Raw genomic sequence first — 25830 nt, forward strand, 5'->3', positions numbered from 1 at the left:
AGAGATCGACCACCCATCCCGGCGACATCAAGTGACCACCAAAGCATAGCTCGAGACGGACGCCAGGCGATAAGAACCCGGCGCGCGGGCCACGACATCACCAGAATCACCATGCCCCCCCTCAGCGTGGCCGAGACCAACGCGCTCATCACCGCGCAGCCGCAGTTCGCGCTCGAGGCCGTGCGGATCAACGGCGTCGAGCACCAGTGCTGGGCGCACAATCCCGCCAGCTACCGCGCCTTCCTCGTGCCCCGCATGGAGAAGTGGCGCGACCGGACGTTCATCGACGCGCCCGTGCCCGGCGCAGCGGACGCGCGCGAGAGCATAACGTACGGCGAGGCGCTGCGCCAGGCCTGGAGCGTGGCCGGCTGGCTGAGGACGCGCGGCGCCGTCGTCGGGAGCAAGGTCGCGATCGTCGGCTTCAACTCGATCAGCTGGGCCGTCGCGTGGGTTGCGATCCACCTCGCCGGCGGCGTGCCAGTCATGGTCAACGCCGCGCTGACCCCCGACGCGCTGGCCCACTGCCTCGCGCTGACGCGCCCGCTCGTCGTCCTCGCCGACGCTGGGAGCGCCGACACGCTCGCCGCGGCCGCTGACGGCCTGCGCGCGGCGGGCGTGGGCCAGCTGTTTAGCTACCACCCGACGCGCGCGGCCGTCCCCCGCCTCGACTTTGCGCGCCTCGACGTGCCGCCCGGAACCGTGGCCGCGGTCAAGGCCGGCGCGGGGCTCGACACCCTCGGGCCGGACTCAGACGGCACGGTGTTCTTTACCTCCGGGACGACGGGATACCCCAAGGCCGTGCTCTCTTCCCAGAGGGCGGGGCTGCACAACTACCTCGCGTCGTACGTCGCGCCGCTGCGCGCCGCGCTGCGGCTGGGCGCGCCGATCGACCTCGCCATGTCGCTCGTGCTCGCGCAGGACGCGCAGCCCGTCACCCTCCTCGCTATCCCCCTCTTCCACGCGACGGGGTGCTATGGCCAGCTCGTGCGCGGCGTGCACGACGGGGGCAAGGTCGTCCTCCTGCGCAGGTGGGACGTGGACGACGCCGTGCGCCTCATCGTCGCGCACGGCGTCGACATTGTCGGAGGGGTGCCCTCCATCCCCTCGGCCATACTGCAGAGCGGCAAGCTGCCGCCCGACTACCAGCTGCGCGGGCTCGGCTACGGCGGGGCGAGTCCGCCCGCCCGCCTGGCGGCGGACATCAAGGAGCGCTTTCCGAACGCTGGGGCGTGAGTCGGCGCTGGTACAACGCTGACACTAGCGCCACGGGATGGGGCATGACCGAGACCAACGCCATCCACTGCATGCACGGCGGGCCAGACTACGTCGACCGCCCGACGTCGTGCGGCCCGCCCGTGCCGACGGCGCTCGTGCGCATCGTCGACCCCGAGACGCGCCGCGACGTCCCTGCCGGGACCGCCGGGCTCGTCCTCGCAAAGGGGCCCAACATCATGACAGAGTACTACGGCAACCCTGAGGCGACGGCCGCCGCGCTCGACAAGGACGGGTGGCTGGATACCGGCGACGGGGGGTACCTCGACGCCGAGGGCTGGCTCTTCATCACTGACCGGAGTGGGTTGCCCGCAGGAGCGGCGCTGACGCCCAGTCAAGGACATCATCATCCGCGGCGGCGAGAACATACCCAGCACAGAGGTCGAGAACGCCCTGTTCGCCGACTCGCGCGTCGCCGAGGCCGCGGCGGTGCCCATCCCGCACGACACGCTGGGCGAGGTCGTCGGCGTGGCCGTGTCGCTGCGCCCCGGGGCCAGGGCCACGGGCGACGAGCTCGCCGCCATCGCCCGCGCCACACTCCGCTTCCCGGCCCGCCCGGCGTTCGTCTGGGTGTCAGACACGCCGCTCGACCGCAACGCCAACGGCAAGCTCGTGAAGAAGGACATCAAGGCGAGGGTGCTGGCCGCGTACAACCGCAGCAGGGCGAAGTTGTAGGTGGCGTCGAGCAGCCGGGCCAAGCTGTAGGCAGCGTCCAAGTCAGAAGGATATGCAGTGTATGCCACTGGCAGGGACATGCGTGTGGCCCCGCCCTGCAGCGTGCCAGTAACGCATCGTGGGGCTAAAGGTAGCATGCGGCTAGTCTACAAGGTGTCAACAAGTATGGTGTCATGGTGTGAAGTGGAACTCAAGGGGATGGCTCTGCGACGACAGCGCCTAGCTCTCGTCCATGGCAGACGGGTCGGCGTTGGAATGGTACTGAGGCTGCAGGCCGGCATGTCCGAACTGCTGGTCGACCGGCGACGGCGGCGGCGCCTGGTACCGCCGCATGCGCTGCACATTGAGCTCGGCCAGTAGGCGGTTCGTCTCCTCATAGTTGGCCCTCGCGCCAGCGTCCATCTGCGGCGGTGGCGCGATGCCGCTGTGCCCCGTCATGGTGCTCTGCGACGCAAAGGGCGATACGAGTTCTGGTGATGACGAGTACGGCGACGAGACGTCGAGGCTTGGAGTCTCGAGTAACCCGTGGCCGTCCCTCGCGTACCGGTACGGCGTGGGGATCGCAGAGTATGGCGTGTGGCTCATGTCCATTGTGTGCGACGAGTAAGGCGTATGGTTGGTCGACGAGTGGCCGCCATGGTGCGACGAGGACGCGTGTCGTGCTTGGTGCTGATATGGTCAGCATGACCACTCCGCCACTCCGCCACCTCGCTTACCAAAGAAAACAATAGCGAATTCTGGGTCGCATACTCGTCTCCCCACTCGCGCACACGCTCCTCTGCCGTCCACTCGTCGCCCCGGAACGGCGTACTGGACGGCGGGCTGTGGCGCACCGGCGACGACGACATGCCGACGTGTGGGTGTCTCGACGGGGTGTGTTGAGGGTGGTGGTTGTGCGGCATCGGCTGGCTGTTTGCCCGGGCGCGGACATAGGCACGGGCCGCGGGGGATGACGACGAGGGTTCCACATGTTGTGGCGGCGCTGGCTGCGATACTGGGAGCGAGTGCGAGAGAGACGAGGACGAAGGTGCCTGCAGGCGCTCCCAAGCTCTAGCGCGGCGGCGCTCGACACCCCCGGTCCGCATCCAGGCCGTGCTGCTCTCCGGCTCGTCATCGTCCACGTCCGTCGCTGAGCCGTAGCCCGACCGCCGGTGCGGCGAGCTCGAGCGGAGCACCTCCATGTCGCCGTGATGGTCATCACTGCTGCTGTTGACGAGGAGCGTGGCCGACGCCTCGCCGGTGCTGAGCTCGGGACGCCACACGGGCGCAGGGGGCGGAGGAAGGGCAAAGCCGCCGCTCCCGCTCGCCTGCTTCCACTCGGCGCGGCGGCGGCGCTTGAGCAGCACCTCTAACGGCGAGGCGAGCGTGTCGGCGTAGCTCGAGGGTGAGGGCGAGCGGCCGCGCTTGGCCCGTGTCGGGGCCACCATGTCACCCATGGCTGGTCGGTGTTGGCGGGCGGCCTCGGTCAGCCCAGTGGCGGGTTGGACCCAAACACTGGGGGCTGGGCTAGCTGCTGAGTGTACTGCCGTGGAGTGGGAGAGGCGAGCGAGTGGTGGTGGGAGTGCTGTCGACTGGGAGGTGGGGAGTGTGCAAGGTGTCTCGTCTGCTGTAGTGGTGCAGTGTTGTTGTGCGCGGAACGGAAATGAGGTCGAAAGGGGATATGGGATATGGAAGGATGAGGGATCAAATGATCATGTAGTCGTCTCGTCAGTTGGGCAAGTCGTAAGGGACAAGGCAAGGCTCGGCGGGCGGGGCGGGGGTAATTACAACGGCGTCATTTTACAGCTTGTAATCGGGTGAATAGAAAATCACAACGGTGGGCGATTACACTTTGCAAGGCTTTATTGCCGCGAGTTGCCACTCAATATGTAGCAAAAGGTCAATCTCAACCCTCCTCCACCCACTCGCCATGACCGACAGCAAGATATCATTCTCGTTTGGCGGCAACGCAGGGGGTTCAAAACCCAAAGCTGCCGCGGCGCCGGCCGCTCCCATGTCCAACATGGAGCTGCTCATGGCCAAGGCAAAGGGCAAGCCAGCTGCGCCGGCCAAGAAGCCCGTCTCGGCCATGTTTGGCGACGACGACGACGATGGACCATCACGCGCTCCGCCAAACCTCCTCGGCGGGCCATCACGCAAGGGAGGACAGGCGCAGGCACCACGACCACCGGCCAACCTCCTCTCGCGAGCCGAACGAAGAGCGCAGGAAGAGGCCAAGAAGATCGACCAGACCGTGTTCGACTACGACGGCGTCTACGAGGACATGAAGGCCGCCGAGAGGAAACTGGACGATGCTCGCAAGGCCGAGGACGCGGAGAAGAAGCCGCGCTTCATCGAGAGCGCGATCGCCGCGGCCCAGACCCGAAAACTCGACCGCCTGCGAGCCGAGGAGAAGATGCTCGCAAGGGAGCGCGAATCCGAGGGCGACGAGTTTGCCGACAAGGAGACATTCGTCACCGAGGCGTACAAGAAGCAGATGGAAGAGGTCCGCAAGGCTGAGGAGGAGGAGGCGGAGCGTGAAGGTGGGTGTGGTAGTGGCCGTGGGCAACGACACGACGCTGACAGCTTCAGATGCTCTGAAACGGAGCAACAAGGGCCCAGGCCTCACCTCGCTCTACAAGTCGATGCTGGACGAGCAGTCAGCCAAGCACGAGGCAGCCGTGTCGGCGACACAAGCCAAGCCGGCCATCGGGCCATCGCTCGCCATCCGCCCGCCGACAAAGGACGAGACGTTTGACGACGAGGAGGAGTTTGACCCGCTGCTGGCGCGCGAGGCCAAGAGCGCGGGCTATAAGGTCGGCAGCTCGAGCATCAACAGCGCGACGGGCAAGGAGATTGAGATCAACGACGAGGGCGAGGTGGTGGACAAGCGGTCACTCCTCAAGGCCGGGCTGAACATTGTCAAGAAGCCGCAGGCGGCGATCCCGAACTCGCTGCTCACTGGCCAGCGGTCAGAGAAGAAAGACGAGCCGTACGTGTCGCGCGCGGTCGGCGCGGCGGCAGGGTACCGCGACCGGATGGAGCGCGAGCGGCGGCGCCTGGCCGACCAGGTGCGGGAGCAGGAGGAGAAGAAGCGCGCAGCGGCCGAGGCGCGCGCGAGGGAGGAGGAGGAGGCTGCGCGGCGGCGCAAGGAGGGCGACGACGGCGAGGCGGAGCGGCGGCGAGCCGAGGCGCGCGAGCGGTTCCTTGCGCGCAAGCGGCAGCGCGAGGACGAGGGGGATGCGAGGAAGAAGCAGAAGGAGTAGAGTGGAGCGGGCGTAGAGTAGAGCAAGGCGTTACAATGCATAGGTTGTGGGCATAGGTGGTGGCAAGGTGTGGTGTGTGGTGGCCGTGGCCATGGCCCGCGTTTCAGAGGTCGCGCGGGCTCAGCCACGCACGTCATCGCAACGCGTCTCTCCGTCACCACATTGCTCACAACATGGCCGAGAAACCAGACCACAGAGGTACGCCGCGCCGCGGGCCGCGCTGACCCCAGTGATCCTAGTGACGGGGGGCACCGGGCTGGTCGGGCGGGCGATCCAGCACGCCGTCGAGTCGACAGGCCCGTTCGGCCGGCAGCCGGGCGACGAGTGGGTGTTCGTCTCGAGCGGCGACTGCGACCTGCGGTACGTTACCCCTCACGCAGGCTGACAGCAGCGACTTTGGCGTGACGCGCGCGCTGTTCGAGCGTGTGCGCCCCACGCACGTCGTGCACCTCGCCGCGCGGGTCGGCGGGCTCTTCGCCAACATGGCGGCACAGGCCGACTTTCTGCGCGACAACGTGCTCATCACCGACGCGGTGCTGCAGAATGCGCATGAGGCAGGCGTGGGCAAGGTCGTATCCTGCCTGTCCACCTGTGTCTTTCCTGACCAGGTCACCTACCCCCTCACCGAGGCCAAGATCCACGCCGGCCCGCCGCACGCCAGCAACTTTGGCTACTCGCACGCCAAGCGCCTGGTCGACGTCCAGAACCGCGCGTACGCGGCGCAGCATGGGCGGCTGTACACTGCCGTGATTCCGACCAACGTCTTCGGCCCGGGCGACAACTACGCGCTCGAGGCGGCGCATGTCCTCCCGGCCCTCATGCACAAGTGCCTCCTCGCCAAGCGCGGGGGCACGCCCTTCGTCGTCGGCGGGACCGGCCGCCCGCTCCGCCAGTTCATCTACAGCCGTGATCTGGCGCGGCTTATCGTCTGGGCGCTGAACGCGTACCACGACGTCGAGCCCCTCATCCTCTCGCCGGCCGAGGACGACGAGGTGTCGATCGCTGATGCGGCGGCGGCTGTCGTCCGCGCGCTCGGCTTCGAGGGCGAGTACGTCCAGGACGCGAGCAGGCCCGACGGGCAGTACCGCAAGCCTGCGAGCAACGCCAAGCTTGTCGGCCTGCTCGAGGACCAGGGGCTCGTGTTCGAGTTTACCCCGTTCGAGCAGGGTGCGTTGCGGGTGCTGGCAGAGCTGACGCCCAGCGCTGCAGGAGTCGGTCGACTGGTTCGTCGAGCACTACGCCACCGACGCGAGGATATAGAGGGGCAGCGCGTCCTCAGAAGAGTTAGTTTGCAACGAGCCACATACGCCCAACTCGCTCCACCTCCTTACTCGCCCACACACTACACATGCATATCACTCGTACACTGCTAGATCTTTACGATGCTCATTTCAAAGGTACAGCACAGGTCTTATCACGAGCGCACGACCGCACATCGCCGTCAGCGCCGTCTATCACGACGTCTTGGTCTTTTGCCAAAGTAAGGTTTCGTCTCCTCTGGCGCCTCAAAACTCAAAGCCCGCCTTGCGGAACACGTTGAGGTCGGTGCCAGGGCGCGCCTGCTCGGCGAGCTCGGGCATGTCGAGCGCAATGAGCGCGCGGCGCAGCGTAGCCCACAGGCTGTACGCCTCGGGCGCAGCGACGCCCATCGGGTCGGTGGGCTGCATGGCAAGAGCCGCGAGGACTAGGGGGTCAGCTTTCAGCCTGGGCGGCGCCACTCACAGTGCTCGGCAGCCTCGCGGTGCACGCCAATGTTGAGGCACGCGACACCGAGGTTGGCAATCGCACGCGTAAACGTCGGCTTGATCTCGAGCGCACGGCGGTACGCGTCGACGGCCTGCTCGGGCTCGCCGCCGTTGGCCAGAGTCGCGCCGAGGCGGTTCCAGAGGAGGTAGTCCTGCATTATTAGCCCCTGCAGGATTTGGGTGTCGGCGGCGGCGGTGGAAGCAGGATCTCGGTCGTAGTCTAGGGAAGGCGGTTCTGATCGCGAGGGCGTGGCTCGTACACCCCGGCCGAGTCCAGCAGGCTCGGACTCCAAGACCCGCACCTGCTGCAGCAGCCCGCGCATCGACCGGCCTCTTTCCTCCCCATCCCCAACTTTGACCTCGCTCCGACCGCCACCGCTGCCCGCGCTACTCACGTCTGGACGCTCGCCAAGGGCCGCGACCCAGCACGATCGCGCCTCGCCAAACTCTCCCATCATGTAGTAGAGGGTGCCGAGGCCGACCTGGACGTCGGGGTCGACGTGGCCGGCGTTGGCGTACTGCTCGCGCGCAAGTGCCAGGAACTGGTCAGTCATGCGCTGGTGCAGTGCCCAAGGGTTGTCGCTGGCCACAAACTCGGCGCGCGAGGGAGCCGCGCCGGCGTGAGTTGGGTGCAGCGTCGCGAGCAGCTGGTGCAGGGTTGTAAGCGCGGCGAGGTCGAGCGACTCGTTAACGTAGGAGATGGCGAGGTTCTGGGTTGTCAGATATTGTCCCTTGTCAAGCTAGCTGCTCACAGTCAGGAGCTCGGCCGCGGCCTTCTGGGACGCCGGGTCGTCGTTGATCTCCTTGCGGCCCTGCTCGAACGCGGCGAGGGCCTTGTCCTCCATCTCGTTCTCGGCCTGGGTGCGGCCAAGGATCGCCCACGCCTGGGCGCGCGAGATACCGAGGAGGTCGATGTCCGCCTGGGTCGCGCGCTCGAGGAAGGTCTCGAGCAAAAGCGCGCCGTCGGACAGCGAGCCGCCACTCGCAAGCGTGCGCGTGGCCTCGAGCCAGGCGGCAACGGGCTGGTGCGTCGTCTCAAACTTGTTCGGGTGCGTGAAGTGGTAGTCGACCGGCGCGGGGAGCCCGTTCTCAGCCTCACCGCCGTCCAGCCAGCGACCAGTGCCAAACTCAAGCTGCTCATCGAGGCCAGTGTGGCCAATGTCGCTGCGCGCGAGGTCGGCATTGAGAATGTCGAGGGTGTCGTCCTCGCCATCGACAAACTAATGCCCGTCAGCCGTGCCCCTTCCCACGCCCCCGCCACGCCCTCGCCACTCACCTGCGAGAACTCCTTCTCCCACTCAGCGAGCTTGTTCAAGCGCTCAGCCTCGGGCTTGAGGCTCTCCCAGACAGCGTCGAGGTCGCCCTTGAACTCGTCGGCGTCCTCGATACCGTCACCCTCGTCCTCGACCTGCGGCGGGGGGTGCACAGCCTCCTGCTCGACCTCCTTCTCGGCCTCGCGCGCGGCGTCGGCCTGCGCCTGCGCATCGGCGAGTGCAGCCTCGAACGCCGCGTCCATCTCTGGGCCATGGTGAATCTGCGCCGCGGGGCCCGCGACCGGGCCCTGCTGCATCTGCTGGCCGTACATGGGCTGTTGCAGCCCGCCCGCGTACATACCCATGCCCATGCCGCCGCCCATGCCACCGTACATGGGGGCGTACGACTGCTGGGGCTCGTACGCCTGCTGCTGCTGCATCGGGGGTGGCGCCGCGCGTCCCTTGCCCTTGCCCGTGTGGAAGTCGTTGGCCCACCCGTTCGACATCTGCGCTTGGGGCGGCTGGGCAAACTGTTGCGGGCCGGGGCTGGGCGACGCCGACTGGTGGCGGTCCCACACGCCGCGGAAGTCGGGCTGTGCCTGCTGCTGCGGGGGCTGGGCTAGCGCCGAGGCGAGGTTGGACAGGTTGAACGGCTGGGCTGGGCGCTGGGCGAGGCCAGCGTGCGCCTGCGAGGGGCCTGCGCCGGCCGAGCGGAACGCCTGAGAGCTCGGGCCCGCCGAGGGGCCGGCCATACGGTCCTGCGAATGTCAGCGGGGGTTATTGGGGCCGTTGGGGTGGTGAGAAGCTGTGGGGGAGCGGCGGTGCCGGCCCGCCAGTAGCGGCGAGCTGGCTGACGGTGCTGCCGCTGCCGCCGGCGTGGTGGGTGGGGCTAGGCGACGTACGCGAAACAAAGAGTTGTCGACGCCCTCGCGCTTGAGGACATTGTTGAGAGGGTTTGCTGGTGCAGCGCAGTCTGCGCCGTTGAGGAGCCCGTTCATGGTGGTGACGGGGTTGGTGGGTCGGTTGGGTGATGAGTAAAAGGTCAAGTGAGCGCGCGGGGTTGGATGAGTGAGTGAGGTGAGTGCAGGGGGAGTGAGCAGAGTCGAGACTTGCCGGTAACTTGCCGCCGCCGAACTGCGCGCCCGCGCTGCGTGGCTTGTGGGGTAAAAGGGCGGGCGTCGCCATAACGGAAGCAAAAATCCCCGTGCGGTGCGGTGCGTGAGCCATAGTAGGCGCCCAAGACGCTCTCTCGCTCTCGGCCGCATGCATTGCCGCCGTGTGCCGGCCGGTTAGAAAAGTGTCCGACACTTTCGTCAGTGCTTGTGGCACAACGGCCCCCGCATTACCCGTGATAACAACCATCGTCATCACAACCTCGGCCTTTGACAAAACACTTCTTGGCATTTGGATGAAGTATAGAATGAATGAATACACAGTCGAGTATTGTACACCGGTCGGGTTGGGATCCGCCATCTTCTGATAACTATAAATTACGTCGGCTGCGAGTGGCACGCGCAGGTGCAGCCACAGCAGCTAACTTGGCATCGGCCTTGACAGCAGCAGCTCGGCGTCGCGTAGGCGCCGATACAGGCTCGGCATCATCCGCAGAGTTCTCCTTGTCGGCAACGGCAGGAGCAGCAGGGGCGCTCTTGCGTGTGGGAGCGCTCGTGGTCTCTTTCGTCTCAACTGGCTTGCGACGGGATCGAACAGCGGGGGGTGGGATCTTGGACTGAGGCTGCTCGGCATCGCCTAAGATCTTGCGGGAGCGCGACTTGGTCGCAGTGGCCTTGGGCACCTCGGCCTTGGGAGCCTCGGACTCAGCCTCGGGGCTCGTAGCGGCTCGGGTGGAGCGAGCCGACACCGAGCGACGAGTCGGTGCCTTGAGTGCAGGGGCGGGCACAGCAACGTCCGCCTCTTCTGTTGCGGCAGTTGTGGCATCCTGGTTTCCGTCACCTGCCTCAGAGAGAGCAGCAGACTTGGCGCGGGTCGTGCGGGTGAGGCGCGCTGGGGCCGACGCGGGCTCCGTCTCCTTGCGCGTGGCCGTGCGCGTACGCGTGCTGCGAGACTTGGGCTCGGCGGTGGCAGGCGGGGCGATTTCGGGCGATGCAGGCTTATCGGCCGCCTTGGTGCCACGGGCAGATCGTGTGGGGAGTCTTGATCGTGCTGGAGGGGCGGCCTTTGCAGGCTCGGGGACCACAGCGGCGGGCTGGACCTGGGGAGCCTCTTCAGGCTCGAACTCGCGCTCCTCCTCGATCTGCTCCTCTGCCTCGGGCTCGGCGTCCTCGGCATCGGCGTACATGTCCGCGTACATGTCGGCCACACCGTCGAGCATGGGGGTAGGGGGCGCGTTGCGCTCGGCGAACATCTCGCGCACGCCCTTGAACGAGGGCGTGGGTGGGGCGGGTGCCGAGGGACGGAAGACCTCGCGAACTCCAGTGAGGTCAGGCGTCTGCTCAGCGTTGGTGTTGTTCAAGAGGTGACGAAGGCTGCCGAGGGCGGCTGGGGTCTTGAGAGGCTTGGGTTGCTGCAACATCTCGCGCACACCGGCGTAAGAGGGCGTGGCTTCAACCTTTGGAGTCTTCAGCAGCTGGCGCAGGCCGTCAAATGCTGGAGTCTTGGGAACAGGGGGCTGGTTGAGCATATCGCGCAATCCGACATAGGACGGTGTCGCTGGGTTGGCAACAGCCTCGGTCTCGAAAGCCTCCTCCTCTTCGCTTTCTTCAGCTGGAGCCAGCATGGCGCTCTCTGGCACGACCTCGGCACCGGCTGTTGGCGTCGGGGGGAGGGACTCGGACTCGCCCTCCTCGATGACGGCGACTCGAGGAGTAACAGGGGCTACACCACGCGTGCGGTACGTGCGGTCGCCCGCGCTCGCTGACATGGAGACGGACGGTGAAGGCGCGGTTGCGCGGGATGGCGTATCGGGAAGCACAAAGCCGACTGTCGCGCGGCGAGGCGCGGGGTGTGCTCCCACAGTCGCCGGTGCGGCGGCGGCCTTCTTGGCGCTGGCTGTCTGTAGGCGCAGCGCACCAAGGCGTCGCTTGATGTCGTCCATAGGTGTGCGAGGAACGACGGGTCCAGGGTCTGGGCTACCGGCCAAAGCCCGGTGAGACGGCGTTGAAAACAAGTTGGTGAGAGGGTGCGGGTCTTGACGTTCCTCCTGCACGGGCGAGCGGAAACCAGACTGCGGGGGCGCGGGGAGAGCCCTGGGTGTCGCAAGGAGCTCTCGCTGCTTCTTGACGTCGACGGACGCTGAGCGCCTGCTTGGGGTAGCCGCCACCTTCGGTGTACGGGGCGGGACGGCAACTTCAGGCTCGACATCCTCGGCCTCCTGTGCTGGTGTCCGAGGAGAACGGCTCGGCTTGCCCATGTTGCCAGGGGTGGGGACAAACCGTTCAGGATGAGCCTGCTGAGGAGTCCCAATCGGCGCGAAACGGACAGGGGGTCCGCCAATGCCGGCCAATGACATTCTAGGCCCCGCGGCTTGCTGCCGCTGGATCTGCGGTGTGTAGAAGCGGGAGGGAAGTTGACGAGGGGGAGTGGCCTCGGTGACGAGCTCATCGCGGTCAACCTCGACGTCGACGTCGGCCGAGATATCCGCTTCGTCTTCTTCACTGTCGTCGCCTTCGACCTCCTCCTCGCGGTCGTCCTCGTCCTCGTCCTCGTCCTCGTCGACTTCACCACTCTCTTGCTCCTCGTCGTATTCGGCGTCCTCGGGCACCTCGTGCACAAAGGTCTGGAACCCGCGTGTGGCATGGAGGATCAGTGGTGGCCCCTGGTCGTCATCCGAGTAATCAGCAGAGTCTTCCGACTCCTCGTCCTCGACTTCCTCGGCGTTTGAGATGATGCTTGGGTTGACGAAAGCGATGGGAGCGAGGGCAGCGGGGGAGGGCTCGGGATCCGATTCGTACTCTTCGCTGTCCTCGTCGTAGTCCTCCTCGTCATCACCGTCCTCCTCCTCGCTGTCACTGACGTGGTCGGGGTGCGCGTTGAAGACAAACTGCCCAGGCTACAGAAGTCAGTTGCGAGCACACTCCAAGAGCACTCACCAGCGACACATCAGCCTCCACGGAGTCTCTGTCCGAGTCTGAGTCGTCGAAGGAGACCTCCACCTGGCCATCCTCGTAGATCCACTGGAGGGGGAGATTCTCCTTGTCGTCGGCGTCCTCGAAGCTGTCGTCCGATGAGGATGAAGATTCGGCTTCGTCTGGAACAACTGGCGCTGGCGAAGAGCTCTTGCGACGAGAAGAAATGGAACCAGGACTAGAAGACTTGCGGCGGCGAGTCTCGATACGACCAGTGCCGAGCTCGGACTCGACAGCAAACTGCCTTGTTGTCTCGAAGACCTTGCGAGCGGATCGCAGCAGCAAGGCCTTGCGGAGGGAATCGGAGCCGCGGGGCGTCGAATAGGCCAGATGCGCGGTGACGGGCGGCGTGGGCGAAGCAGGCGCCTTGGCTGGCGACTGGTATGGAGTTTCCCCGCCCAGCGGCAGAGGAACCGACTTGGGTGTGTTGGGCATAGCCAATGGCGCCGGCTGTTCCTCGGCATCCTCGAGCGCTTCTGGTGCTGGCAGTGGCGGCACTGGTTTTCTTGTTCGCGGAGCCACTGACGTGTTTCGAGGCTCCATCTTCTTCTTGGGCTGAGGGGTAAGGAAGGGGTTGGGGTTGAACGCTGCCTTTGGCTCCTCTGCTTCTTCTTCCTTCCTCTCGAGGTAGAGCTTGTCGCCCTCGTCGCCCTCAGTAACGTCGACCAGCTCTTCGAACTCGATCTCGTCGGTGGGCTCCACTTCGTTAGAGAGTGATGATGATGCCGGGGTCGGTGTTCCGAGTAATCCAAGAGTGCTCGGCCTCCGCTTCATCGGCGAGGGCTTGAAACGCCTTCCCTCTGGGACAATCGAGAGACGGTGCGAGGTGCGACGCCTGAGCGGCGAGGATGTTGAGTCGGCGGAGAGCGCCACCTTGACAGGCGACGCCGGCGTAATCCTCACAGGGCCAGGCGACGAGTATCCGAGTGTTGTGTCGCCGTCGCCGTACGTAAACTTGAACATCTTCTTGCGGATGACGAAGGTGTCCCCGTCGGCGAGCACAATAACATCTGGCGGGATGTAGTTTGTTTGTTGACCTCCAGCAGGTGTGTGAACCACACCGTTGGAGCCGTGCACAATGAGGCACGCCTAAAATGTCAGTTCAATGGGTCAACATGCCAACGCACAGATCCAGAGTCGAGGTCAAACTGCAGCTCGGCGTGGAGTTTGGACACGTCGGGGAGGTAGAGGCGGACCTGGTCGTGTCAGCTAGTGGGTCACGTAGAGATGTATCCACCCACATCACAGTCGTAGTCGCGTCCGATGGTGACGCGCTCGGCGTCGACAGGGAACGCCGAGATGACCTTGCCCGTCTTGCGGGCGACGAGCTCGAGCGTGCCCAAGACGGTGCGCGTCTGGACCTCTGGCGATGCCTCTCTCATGCCTGCGGACATGATTCTGGTATCCTGATTGCCAGGTGACGATACGAGCCGTGTACAGGAGACGATGGGGTGTTAGTAGTCGCTGTGGGTTGCTCGTTCAAGATGATGGTTGTGAGTAGACCAGGCACTCGGATGTTGCATTTGTTTGTGTCCTTTGGAAAGACAGTCACGCTGCTGGATGGTCGTTTACGTAAGTTGATTTGTTTGCTTCCGTTAGAGGCAACATGAGCTAGTTTTTCTTTCTCCGTTTACCAGGTTTATTAATCCCAAAATGGGGTATGGCGTCAAGCAACTGCGGGCGTGTGGGATTTAGTAATGTGAGTAAGCAGCTAGGGCTATTCGGGTTTGACCGTGAGACCAAGGCTTGTAATTCGACGAACGTGTGCATTGTGGGGTTGGGAGTGGGGTGGGTTGCACGCGTCAGTGGCAACATTTAGAGTGATCATGAGTGACGACGGGTGACAAAGGGCGGGCAGCCCGAGGGGGAGGAGGGAGGGGGAGGAGGGAAGCGAAGCACCGAGGAAGGGGTGGGATGGGGGTGACGCCATATGCACCCACGAGCACCACCGGCCAGCACGCGGCACCACCACTGCACCCACTGCACTTCACTGTACTCGCTCTGCACCACTCGCCGACCGACCTAAACGCGTATCCCCCCTTCCCTTCCCTTCCTCGAACGGACGACCGACCCAATCGGGCCCACCCCACCTCCACAATGCAGCAGGCGCCATCCTCGGCCCCAGAAGACGATTGACTTTGTGTCGCACACAATCTCGTCTCGTCTTCATATACATTGGCCACTTCTGCTGCATCGACTTTTACTGCATTGTAAAAGTACCTTCTCCAGTCTCCCTACGGCGCCAAGTCGCAGCTGCCAAGCCTTTTGCTACCAGCCAGCTCGGACGACGACGACGAAGAGGAAGCTCCCGCTGCAGGCCGGCCAGCCATCCCACACCCGCCCCTCTCGCCGCCGCCGCCACCCCCTGCCACCGGTCAAGTCGCATCTCTCACTCTCATCCTCATCATGACAACACCCCCAACGTATGGTTCCACTCAGTCGACCCCTCCATCAGGCATGACACCCACTCCACGCCGTCGCAAGCGGCGACAGGCACACGCGCCCGGCGCGTCAGTGCTCTCGTCCTTTTCAAACCTCGCCAACACGATCATTGGATCAGGCGCGCTCGCCTTCCCCGCCGCCTTTGCAAGCATGGGCATGATTCCGGGCATCGTCTCGTGTCTCGTCTCGGCCACTACAGCAGCCTTTGGCCTGTGGCTTCTGAGTCGCTGCGCGACCCTCGTAGGCGTCCGTCCGGGAGACGAGGGCCGCAAGGCTAGCTTCAACGAAGTGGCGCGTCTGGCGTTTGGAAAGGGATGGGTCACACGCGTGTTTGACGTGAGTACAGGCTGCCTCAATGCATGGACTGCGCTGACGCCGCTGCAGCTCGCGATCGCGATCAAGTGCTTTGGCGTGTCTGTCTCTTATCTCATTATCTGCAAGGTGTGTGGCTAGCGTCGTGTGGGGAAGCGGGCGCCCCGTTGTTTATGCCGATGAACGCGGGCGGTGGGGCACGCGTTCCGTCACGCTCCCTTGTTGCCACCACACGGCGGACAGCTCCCCAGCTTGTGTCGCTGACATCTCCAGACCCTGCTTCCTCAGGTTTCCGTGACATTTGCGCACCTCTTGAAGACGACGATCCCCGCCGATTCGTTCCTGCTCTCGCAGACGTTCTGGCTGTTGGCGACAGCGCCAGTCGTCGTCCCACTCTCGTTTATGCGCACCCTCGACAGCCTCCGCTTCACGAGCCAGATTGCCCTGCTGTCGGTGGCATAGTGAGTACGCGCGAGCGTGCCGCACTGACGTCCCCCAGCATGGTTCTCGTTGTTATCGGATGGTACTTTATCAAGGGACCTGATCCCAACCGCGGCGAGGTTGTCCTCGCACGCTTTGGCCCCAACACACTCGCTTCCTTCCCCGTCCAGGTGTTCGCGTTCACCTGCGCGCAGAACGTGGGTGATGGACGCGGTAACTGGCGGCTGACGATCCACAGCTCTTCCCAATCTACAATGAACTCAAGGACCGCACACAGGCGAAGATGAACCTTGTCATCGGCTCGTCGATCTTTGGCGCGGCGGGCGTGTACGAAGTGGTACGTCATGGGCGCGATGAGTGGCCGCTGACCGGTAGCTTGGCATTGTCGGCTACCTTACGTTCGGCTCCAAGGTCAGCTCGAACGTCATTTCCATGTACCCGGCCGAGTCGTTCACCGTGGCTATCGGCCGCCTCGGCATCGTCTTCCTCGTCGGCCTGTCGTACCCTCTGCAAGCGCTGCCGTGCCGCTCGTGCATCTACCTTCTTACCTCGGGTATCATCAAGGGCAAGAAGCACAAGCCAGTGCCCGTTCCTGTGGATTACGAGAGCGAGGAGGACTCTGACGAGTCGTCGCTGCTTGGGAACGAGAACGACATGCTCGTGCCCAAGGTCGGTGACGCCGCCCATGGTCCGTCTGCGACCGAGATGCCCAAGAAGAAGTTTATCGGCTTTACCATCGGCATTGTGCTTGCCGGATACACGATTGCCTGGCTCGTTGACGAGCTTGATGTCGGTGAGTTGCGCCAATGCCCGTAGGCTGCCCGTTTATTAACACTACCAGTGCTTGGTTTCGTTGGCTCGACTGGATCCACGATCATCAGCTTTATCCTGCCAGGCTTTGTGAGTGACCCTGTTGCTGCGAAGGCTAGCGCCCTGGGCTATACTTGATGCTGCGGCGCCATCAGGCAACTTGCTGCGACCGTTTGACTCGAACTGACACGGCGTTTCACAGTTCTATTTCCGTCTGTTCCGCAACGAACCTGGCCACACCAAGTGGCTGGCACTTGCGCTCGGCGTCTATGGCTGCATTGTCATGACGTTCTGTCTCACGTTCAACATTGTCAACCTCAAGAATGGACCTGGCAAGAAGGACGTCGCGGTGTAGGTGGGCACCGGCGACGACACTGCCGAGACATTGGACACTTCCTACCACATACCCCGAGAGCTAGAATACAGCGACTGTAATGTACGATGGCAAGGGGCGTAGAATGCATGAGTTGAATAGGCCGAACGAGGTAAGCGACAAGCGCGACGCGACGGGACGGGCGACAGCAGGATGAGGGGAGGCACGGTGAGGGTCCCGGCGGCAGTGTGCGCATGTGCCCGCCCGGCCCTCAATTAACTTGACGACGGCGAGTTCGAGACCGGGCCATGAGGGTGGTGGTGGGGGGGAGTAGCTGCGGTGTGGCAGTGGCATCGAGGCGGATGCCGCAGCACAAGTGCGCACATGGGCAGGCTGACGACTCTCGGCTGGGTTGCTCGGAACGCACCAATGAGCCGAACGGAAACCCCGTGCGCTCGCTTCTGCAGCTGCTGTCGGGGCTGGGGCTGAGGCTGGGGCTGGGGCTCGGGGCTGGCTGGCTCGGTTACGGACCTCGGTGCGCGTTCGGATCATCACATGGCGTCGTGGGCGCTCAGGGGGTGAGGTCGGCAGGGGTCGGCGCAGCCGACTGGCGCGACTGGCCCGACTTGCGCCGCGAGGTGTCACTGACGACCAGTGCTGCGCGAGGGTGGCAGGCAGCTGCATCTCGACGCGGGGCGGGCGACACTCAGCCGACACCAGCTGACTGATCACCACTCGTCACCACCGCTGTCGCCATGCAATTCGGAAAGCGCGCCACGATAAGCTGCGCTAGGTGGTGTGGCGCGGCTACCGTGCCAGGCCCAGGTGGCGGCATCGTGCCCTCGCGGTGCCGATGCATGCCGGGGGCGAGGGGGAGGGAGGGGGGAGGGGGCCGGGGAAAGGGGCGGGCCTTGCAGCGGCGCACTCAGCGGCAGCCGCTGCACGATAACAGTGTTCTTTTTGTCTGAAATTTCTGCGCCTCACCAGCCCCGTTCTGCCCTTTCCACCCAATCAGTCTCGCCGGTCGGGCTGCGGGCCGGCAGCAGCCTACGCCCGCGGCCTGACCCACGCGGCTACGCGCCAAGAGCGCGCCTTGTGCGATGCGATGCGCTGCGCGTGCATGCGCGCGATGCGAGCGACGCCGCCGCATGGTCGCGCGGAGAATCGGCTGCAGCTATCTACCAAGCGAAAAAGCTACCACACGAGGTAGCCGCCGGCGCTTGCTTGGCACGCTGGCAGCCCCGCGCGCACCTCGTGGTACCTAGTGGGTCCGCGCTATACTCGGCACACACCAGCAGTGGGGCAGCTACGTCAGCTGGGCGTCAGCTGGGCGTCGGCTGCCTCCCCAAGGTTTGGTAGGTTGGGTGGCGAGGGTGTGCGTGGTGTGGTGCGTGCGGCGCGTCTGGGTTGGGAGTGGGTCGAATGCGGGGATGCGAGAGGAGCATGCTCGAGGCTCGAGGAGCCGTGTTTGGTTGCAGCTGGTGAGCCAGCCGAGGCCGCTCGGCGCTGCCAGCGCCCCTCCGCCCCGCCCCACGCCCGGCGCTGCGCCGTCCCGAGGAGCTGGTGCAGCGCTGGTGCAGCCCCGGCGCACCGGCGTCCGGGGGAGCAGTCGGGTCAGTCGCTGCGCAGTCCAGTCAACGGCTCTGCTCAGGGGTCATCGGCTGGAAACACGGGTTGCACGCGGTGTCATTTACTAGTCGCGGGCAAGTTGTAGGGTGGGTAGGGTAGGCAAGGGTGCGAGGGGGAGCAGCAGGCAGGCAGGAGGCAGCAGCACGACGAGCTGCACGATGGAGGCTGCAATCTTGCAGTCTAGGACAAGCATGACGCTTGAGTGGCGAGTTGGCTGCCGTCGAATTATTCGACTCGGGATCTAGGCGGGCCAAATTGTATTCCACGACAAGGTAGCGACTAGCTAGGCAGGAACAAACCCGACGACCTGCAGCGACCGACCGACGCAATCCAATCACACCCACATACTCAACCTTCCCTCGGCTCACCTCCCCCTTCCCCCACCTTCCCTCCCCCTCCTCCCCCTTCCCCCCCTCGGCCTGCCTCGTCGACGCGCCGCAGCTCGCTCGCTCCCCTCCCCGGTTGGCTGAGCTGCCTGTTGCTGTTGCTACTGCAACCTCGACAAGCCCGAACGCACATTCATTCCCGCCCGCCGCCGCCGCCGCCGCCTCCGACGCCGCAATCACAACTGTACTATAGCATTTTTAGTTCCCCCCACAACGGCGACAATCGACTCGACGCCGACGCCGACCCACACCCCACCCCCACCACATCGACTCCTCGCAGTCCAGCTCCACCACCGCCGCCGCCGCCATCGCCGACCGACGCCAGCCAGCACTGCACGCATTTCGCACTATCCCCGCACTCGCTGCTGGGTGAACACTTTTGGCCCGCCCACGCCTTGGCACAATACAACACACGACTGCATACAGCCTGGTCGCTGGCCGTTGCATCCCCCTCCCCCCTCCCCCCTCACTCCCCCCTCCCCCCTCACTCCCCCCTCTCGCCTCTACACATCTGCACGTGTCGACCTCTGACCCGACATACACACGCATACTCGGTCTTGACTGGCACTCTTAACGCCCCCTCGACGCTAGGTAGGTTGGAGTGCATGCCATCGTGGCCCATGTCGCAATCGTTGGCATTGCTGTATCACTCGCTTACGCCGTCACCAGACTGCTCTCGCACTCGCGCGTTCTCACCCACCTGACCGGACGAGGACCCGCGTGGCGGCACACTTTTGGTGTGCTCGCTCGCTCTAGCACTATTGCACCCCATCGATAACCCATCTCGCTCCGAGTCGACCTCGGCCGCCGCCCGTCCGACAGACCATTGTAGCCGAGCGCTCCACTGCTCGTGCGCCAGACACTACGCGCACCAAACGCCCGACATTTTGTCAAGACAAGCGCGCTCTCCCGCCAACACCCGCTGCGCAGCAACGCACAACGACCGTGCATACGGGTTTGGCCGGCATCACGCGCTACCCCTCGCCATTAGACATCTAGGCCCACACCACAGACCCCCAATCGGGTCGACCGCGCGCCCAGACGACGCCTCACCCCCGCTGCCCTCGTTGGCGCACGGTGACTCTTGACGGGTGACGACCCCATCCCGGACACCTCGACTCCCCCACGAATCCCCACATTAACAACACCCTCAACCACTGGCACACCATTCTCGTCACCCCCTCGACACCTCCGCCGCCTTGACGGCTCCCCTCTCACACCCCCGTCTCCTCCCCGTCCGCAATCTCAATGAGTGGACATGACTCGGCGCCCCGCAGCCCGGCCGCCGTCTCACCACCGCACATCTTCGGCGCCTTGGATCGCTCCCCATCGCCCCGGGCCCGTGTCTCGACTCCGAGTCGCCTGCCCAGCATCACGCACAACCAGCCGCTCGAGTTTGACGACATGGGCGGCCCAAGTCGCGTGACGCCAAAGGCTGCAGTGTTCGGGTTCTCGCCCCCAAAGGTTGGAGGAACACTGCCTCCACCTGGCTTAGGGACGTCACCAGTCGCAGCGTCGATCCTCTTGACAAAGGCAGGCGCAGCACGGCCAATCCTCAACCCCCAGCTCGTCTCGTCGCCCACTGCAGACAGCCACTTCCCATTCTTCCCCGATCCTTCGGCGGGCAGCCCACGGCCCTCGGCAGTCCTTCCTTCTTCACCCCGCGGTCCAGCAGGCGAGTTCCCCCCGCGCTCTCGTCGCAACTCGGCGGCCATTGTCAGCATTTCCCTGTCGTCACGCAGCCGTTCGAGAACACCGCGTGGAAGCGCGTCGGTCCTCCCTGCGCGCTCTGGCTCGGGCACACCAAGCAAAGCCCCAACGCCAAGGGCTGAAGTCCCCCCTTCCCTCTTAACCGCAGGCAGCGGCGACGCGTGGGCCCCCGGTGCCCCCGGTGTGGAAGACATGGACGAATGGAACCCGGCCGGTGGGGTTCTCCTCGACAACGATGACAACGATGACCAGCCAGAATCCCTGTCCTTTGACGATGACGAGTACCCCAACGGCCGCAGCTGGACACAAGAGTCGGAGGCCTCCCATGCCGCCGATGTCCTCTCGCCGGGCATGATCTTCGGCGAAGGCCTGCAGTTCGAGGGCGACGTGATTGAAGCCGCAGTCGGTCGCGTGCAGGTGGGCGACTCGACTATCGAACACGGCCTTCCATTGCGTCGCGACGGCAGCTCAATGGGCGCGCCCCGCGCCGCCGGCCCTGGCACCACCACCCCGCGCGTCAAGAAGACTTATGAGGTTATCAGGCAGCTCGGCTCAGGCTCGTACGCCGTTGTTTACCTCGTGCGAGAGCGTGGCGGCCGCAAGCGCGAGTACGCCCTCAAGTGCCTGAGCAAGCATGACCTCGAAGAGGAGCAGTTGGAAACCCAGCTCTTTGAGGCTACAATCCACCTCTCGCTCCCCATCCACAAGAACCTTGTGACTCTTCACGACACGCTGCAGACGCGCAACTGGCTCTTCCTCCTCCTCGAGCTGTGCCCCGGTGAAGATTTGTGAGTGGTCGTGTGACATTCATGTTCTAACCCCCTCAGGTTCTACTGGTTGGAGCGCTCGCGTGATGCCTCGCCTCCGACCACCACGACCAAGCTGCCAAACAACATACGCGGTGCCATGGACATCACTTCGTCGTCGCTGCTGTCGTCGTCGTCGATCCCGTTCTCCTCCTCCCAGCTCTTCTCAAATTTCCCTTCGTCCTTCACCAACTCGCCAAGCACGTTCTCTGGGAATGGATTTGGCTCGGGAAGCTTCAACGCTTCTCCTGCTTCTCTCCTCTTTGCGCACCACAACGGATCGTCGCACTTGCAGTCGTCTTCGGTCAGTTCACACGCCGCGACGCCCCCAACCCCGTCACTCCTTTCGGCGTTCTCGGCCAACACGCTCCTTACCCCACGTCGTCTGCGTCTCATCGCGTCAATGTTCTCGCAAATGTGCGAAGCTGTCGCTGTGTGCCACGAGGCAGGTGTGGCGCACCGGGATATCAAGCCCGAGAACTTTATCTGCTGCGACTCTGTCGAGCTCGAGGTCGAAGACGAGAACCGTAGCGCCGGATCACCAGACTTTGGGCCCCAAGCCAAGCGCAAGGTCGTTGTCAAGCTCACCGACTTTGGTCTTGCAACGACCGAGGAGGAGTCGGGCGACGTCGAGTGCGGCTCCAAGCCGTACATGTCGTACGAGTGCAGGAACAACCTTGGCCCCGTGTACCGCCCTGCTCCTGCCGACGTCTGGTCGCTTGGAATCGTCCTCATCAACATGCTGTTCCACCGCAACCCATGGAAGGACCCGACAGAAGGCGACCCGAACTTTGACACCTTCCTTGTGAACCCCACGCTCTTTTTCACTAGCAAGTTCACCGGTATCGGCAAGGAGGTCGCGACGTACATCGCCGAGCACGTCCTTTGTGTGGAAGTCGAGGACCGCGTTAGCGCTCGCGAGCTTGGCCAGTGGATCAAGTCGCTGCCCGAGATGATTGCGGGCAGGCGCGCCCTCCATGCCCTCAAGATGGCTCGCCTCGACACGCGCGCCAAGCAGACGGCTGCGGACAAGGGATTGTTCGTCAAGTCGCCCGTTGCCCAGGCCAACAACGTTGTCCCCAAGAGTGGTTTGGCGTCCGCGCTTTCCTCAGCTCCAGTGCAATTACCCAACTCCACGCCGACCCCGCCCGCCGCGGAGCAGCTCCCGTCTTTGTCGTCACTCCCCCCTCCCTCCGAGCTCGCCCAAACGGTCAGCGGCCTCTCGCAGCCAGCTCCCACGCCAGACCTCGACCGTGACGAGATTCGATCGGCCACGACGATCGACGACCATCCCACACCGACGGACATGAGCACGCTCGTGTCTCCAGAGCCGACAGAAAGCGGAGAGAACGACGACAGCGAGCACAGAGGCGACAGCGACGGCCGTGAGGCGGAGGCAGACAAGACGGGTGAGGGCGACGAGCGTTCCCTCTCTACCCACAAGCGCCGCAAGCGCGGTGTTCGGAAGGGCAAGGCTGCGCAAGCCGCACTCGCCGCTCAAGCCAGCGGACAATCGCAGGACGAGCGCGACGCCTTCCTTCATGAACTCGTCGCTGCCTCTGAGGAGCTGGCCCGCGACTTGTCCAAGAAGACTTCCGGAGGCTTCATGCAGGAGGAGTTCCCTCCGCTTGGCACGTCCCCTGCCCAGGCAGCTGCCGCGCGCAAGTCCAAGTGGAAGGACTTCTTAGCCATGTCCAAGGGTAACCCTCAGCTCGAAGCACTCGCCCGCCGGGTCGCCGAACGCGACGTTGGCGGGTGGTCTGCTCCTGCCAAGTTACAGCAGGGTGTGAACCCACAGCTCTCGCGAGTCATCTACAACAAGCAGACGGCCACCTCGTCTGGATTATCAAGCCAGCTGTCGTCCGTGGCGACGGCTTCGTCGAGCCAAACTAGCTCGTCGAACGCCGGCCCCGAGGATGACGACTGGCGTCGCCGCCCGGCCCGCATCCGCGAGGACCCCGAGCAGGAGGCCAGGGCCGAGAAGGCTCAGACCCGCTCTGTCGGCTCTCGTCGCATGACCGAAGACTCGTCCCGCTCGCGCCAGGCCGCGCTTGCCGCTGCTGCAATCGCCGGTGGGATGGAGGGCCCCATGGGGTCATTCGGCAAGCCGTCGCAGCTTGGCGCTCGCCCTGCCAACGTTCCGGCTCAGCTCGGCGCCCGTCCTGCCAACATTCCGGCTCGCCCCAACCGCCCGCCCCACGCCCGCAAGCTCAGCTCGCAGCGCGACCACTCTGATGAGCGCTGGGCACCACCGACGTCGTCGGTACCGGTTTCGATCGGCGTCACGATTGCGAAAGAGCCCAAGCCCATCCTTCGCGAGGTGCCAACCCACGCTGCATCCAAGCTGTCCCCCTCCTTGAAGACCCCGACCATGTCCAACCCCGTTCCGATCCCATCCACCTCGTCGCCTCACGGCTCGCCGTCTCCCAACGCCGGGGGAAAGAGCACACTCCCTCAGACGTCGTCTGTCGCGAGCCTCGACACCATCACCGCCTCGAGCCCCGTCACTGCCAGCCACCCGTCCGACGGGCCAAACAAGCCCAAGCTCAAGGGCCAGATCCAGAGTCTGGCCAAGATGCTGGGCGGCCTCAAGACTGGCAAGGGCAAGGACTAGGGCGCCACATCCGCCTGTAACATCGTCAACCGCGACTACACCCGGCCCCCCATTTTGTTTGTGTCTCGTATTCATTGCATAGGCCCAGGGCCGACCCTGGGTTGTTGAGTGTAGTTAGCATGAAGGAGGGGAGGGTGAGGGTGGATTGAGGAGGAGGCTGGACCCAACGACTGACCACCAACAATCACACACTGCTTGCATTATCGTATAAGTATCCTGGATTGAAGCAATCAGGTTGATGTATGAGTATAGAAGTTATGGGGTGGGAGGTGAGAGGTGGGCGGAAGCCGAGGAATGCCGGGCAATCGTCTGTTGAGAGGGGCTGGCTTAGTCCAAAGCTGATACAACAAGTGCGGGTACCTCTCTGCTCTATTTATTGCAACAACACCAAAGCTGCTGCCACAGTGCCGACCACGGTGCAACCTTGGCCTCCGAGTCCACCGGCATGCTCACAGTCGCGTGCTCGGCGCCGACCAATGCGGCGCACCGGATGACCCGCGCCCCACAGCGCAAACATGCTCTGTACTCGACGGGGTCCAACAAAAGCGCAGGCCGCGATTTGCGGCCGGACGACAGCGGCGCCGGGGCGGAATGGGGCCGTGCCTGATATGCTGCGTACTATCTCACTCATCTCGGCCCCGTCTCTCTGCTCGCTATTTAAGGCGGGGTGGTGGTTCCCACGTCGATGCACCACACACCATGCCAGCACTCACATCCGGCCTCATCCTCGTCACTGGCGCCTCTGGCTTTATCGGGACGTGAGTGGCCTGGGCTCGCGGGGTTGAGCTGAGCGGTGCTGACGCTGACGCTCGCCAGCCACGCCGTCTCTGCGCTCCTCGACGCCGGCTTCCGCGTGCGCGTGACCGCGCGCTCAGAGGACAAGGTGGCCCACGTGCGCTCCCTGTTCCCGCAGCACGCTGCCAAGATCGAGCACGCGCTCGTGCCCGACATTGACGAGCCGAGCGCGTACGACGCGGCCGTCGTCGGCGTCGACGGCGTGCTCAACTTGGCATCGCCAGTCACAATGTCGCATGTGGGCGACCCGAACGAGGTCATCGGGCCGGCCGTGCGCGGCCTCACCAACCTCCTCAACAGCGTGCAGAGACACAACAGGACCCTCAAGCGCTTTGTGCAGATGAGCTCGGGCGCGGCCATGGGCGACTTTACCGCCGCCCCTGGGACGGTGTGGACCGAGGCTGGTGGGTTTGGCGAAGGGGAGGGGGGAGGACGCGCTGACGCACGCAGACTGGAACGACCCGGCAATCAAGCGCTGCGAGGAGCTCGGCGACAAGGTGCCCGGGCCTGACAAGTACTCTGCGTCCAAGGCCAGGGCTGAGCGCGTGCTGTGGAAAGTCGTGAGCGACAGCAAGCCCTCGTGGGACGCGGTCGCGCTGCACCCCGTGTTCGTGAGTGGAGATTGGGGCCGCTCGTGTGGCACTGACAGCCCTAGTGCTTCGGCGCACCGCTGCAGTACACGCCCAAGAAGCGCCCGAGCTCGCTGTGTGAGTTCGCTTTGGCCCAGCCGCACCGCTGACCCCAGTCCTGCTCAACAGCTTCCTCAAGCCCGGCGCACCGCAGCAGCTGCTCGCGTACCCCTTCGGCAGCATGGTCGACGTGCAGGACGTGGCAAAGGTCGCCGTCAAGGCGTTCACGACCCCCGAGGCCTCGGGCGAGCGCTTCATCCTCGCCGCCGACACGCTGTGGGGCAACGACCTCGCGCTCGGCGTCGAGGCAGCCACCACTGAGCCCGGGTACCTCAAGGCGTCGAGCGACGCGGCGTACCGCAAGTCGCTTGACGAGGGTATCGTCAAGTTTGACGGCCGCAAGGCCGAGAAGACATTTGGGTTCAAGTACACGCCCAAGGACGAGTCGCTCCGCAGCACGGTCGAGGCCATCTTCAAGGCGCGCGAGGGGGGTGTAGACTAGAGTTCAGGTGTAGTGAGAATGGTTGTATGAAGCAATCTTGTGGCGGTCAGCGTTGGCTCGTAAGCAATCAGAAGGTGTAAGAGGGAGCCCAGGAGGGCCTGCAGTCCGCACACATCCATCTGTCCTTTCATGCATGGGAAGAAGGCAGATGCTCCATCAGTGAACC

At 64.5% G+C, this 25830-nt stretch overlaps 9 protein-coding genes across 9 annotated transcripts; 6 read left to right on the forward strand and 3 right to left on the reverse strand.

The window, feature by feature from the left end:
• Positions 1-111: 111 nt before the first annotated feature.
• Q8F55_003052 (uncharacterized protein) lies at positions 112-1947 on the forward strand (the record flags this gene model as incomplete). Its single annotated transcript, XM_069351613.1, has 3 exons — positions 112-1229; positions 1262-1572; positions 1607-1947. 3 exons carry the CDS (start codon positions 112-114, stop codon positions 1945-1947), a joined length of 1770 nt encoding a protein of 589 aa, XP_069211999.1.
• A 219-nt stretch (positions 1948-2166) lies between these two features.
• Q8F55_003053 (uncharacterized protein) lies at positions 2167-3383 on the reverse strand (the record flags this gene model as incomplete). Its single annotated transcript, XM_069351614.1, has 2 exons — positions 2167-2616; positions 2664-3383. The coding sequence occupies 2 exons, from the start codon at positions 3381-3383 to the stop codon at positions 2167-2169; spliced, it is 1170 nt and encodes a 389-aa protein (XP_069212000.1).
• A 473-nt stretch (positions 3384-3856) lies between these two features.
• Q8F55_003054 (uncharacterized protein) lies at positions 3857-5192 on the forward strand (the record flags this gene model as incomplete). The annotated part of the gene is made up of 2 exons (XM_069351615.1): positions 3857-4469; positions 4519-5192. 2 exons carry the CDS (start codon positions 3857-3859, stop codon positions 5190-5192), a joined length of 1287 nt encoding a protein of 428 aa, XP_069212001.1.
• A 173-nt stretch (positions 5193-5365) lies between these two features.
• Positions 5366-6452, forward strand: Q8F55_003055 (uncharacterized protein; the record flags this gene model as incomplete). Its single annotated transcript, XM_069351616.1, has 4 exons — positions 5366-5390; positions 5423-5552; positions 5584-6359; positions 6394-6452. The coding sequence occupies 4 exons, from the start codon at positions 5366-5368 to the stop codon at positions 6450-6452; spliced, it is 990 nt and encodes a 329-aa protein (XP_069212002.1).
• A 245-nt stretch (positions 6453-6697) lies between these two features.
• PEX5 (Peroxisomal membrane signal receptor PTS1) lies at positions 6698-9188 on the reverse strand (the record flags this gene model as incomplete). Its single annotated transcript, XM_069351617.1, has 6 exons — positions 6698-6876; positions 6915-7089; positions 7333-7647; positions 7690-8157; positions 8214-8948; positions 9093-9188. The coding sequence occupies 6 exons, from the start codon at positions 9186-9188 to the stop codon at positions 6698-6700; spliced, it is 1968 nt and encodes a 655-aa protein (XP_069212003.1).
• Positions 9189-9673: 485 nt separating this feature from the next.
• On the reverse strand, positions 9674-14045 carry Q8F55_003057 (uncharacterized protein; the record flags this gene model as incomplete). The annotated part of the gene is made up of 5 exons (XM_069351618.1): positions 9674-12199; positions 12240-13364; positions 13403-13471; positions 13517-13673; positions 14038-14045. The coding sequence occupies 5 exons, from the start codon at positions 14043-14045 to the stop codon at positions 9674-9676; spliced, it is 3885 nt and encodes a 1294-aa protein (XP_069212004.1).
• Positions 14046-14681: 636 nt separating this feature from the next.
• Positions 14682-16635, forward strand: Q8F55_003058 (uncharacterized protein; the record flags this gene model as incomplete). The annotated part of the gene is made up of 8 exons (XM_069351619.1): positions 14682-15053; positions 15102-15158; positions 15303-15490; positions 15529-15667; positions 15709-15807; positions 15846-16263; positions 16312-16370; positions 16483-16635. The coding sequence occupies 8 exons, from the start codon at positions 14682-14684 to the stop codon at positions 16633-16635; spliced, it is 1485 nt and encodes a 494-aa protein (XP_069212005.1).
• Positions 16636-19856: 3221 nt separating this feature from the next.
• Q8F55_003059 (uncharacterized protein) lies at positions 19857-23738 on the forward strand (the record flags this gene model as incomplete). Its single annotated transcript, XM_069351620.1, has 2 exons — positions 19857-21106; positions 21146-23738. The coding sequence occupies 2 exons, from the start codon at positions 19857-19859 to the stop codon at positions 23736-23738; spliced, it is 3843 nt and encodes a 1280-aa protein (XP_069212006.1).
• Positions 23739-24437: 699 nt separating this feature from the next.
• On the forward strand, positions 24438-25664 carry Q8F55_003060 (uncharacterized protein; the record flags this gene model as incomplete). Its single annotated transcript, XM_069351621.1, has 5 exons — positions 24438-24496; positions 24555-24937; positions 24984-25144; positions 25189-25240; positions 25279-25664. The coding sequence occupies 5 exons, from the start codon at positions 24438-24440 to the stop codon at positions 25662-25664; spliced, it is 1041 nt and encodes a 346-aa protein (XP_069212007.1).
• Positions 25665-25830: the final 166 nt, after the last annotated feature.

Source organism: Vanrija albida (genome assembly GCF_041260175.1).
Source record: "Vanrija albida strain AlHP1 chromosome Unknown contig_2, whole genome shotgun sequence".
NCBI classification, from domain to species: domain Eukaryota; kingdom Fungi; phylum Basidiomycota; class Tremellomycetes; order Trichosporonales; family Trichosporonaceae; genus Vanrija; species Vanrija albida.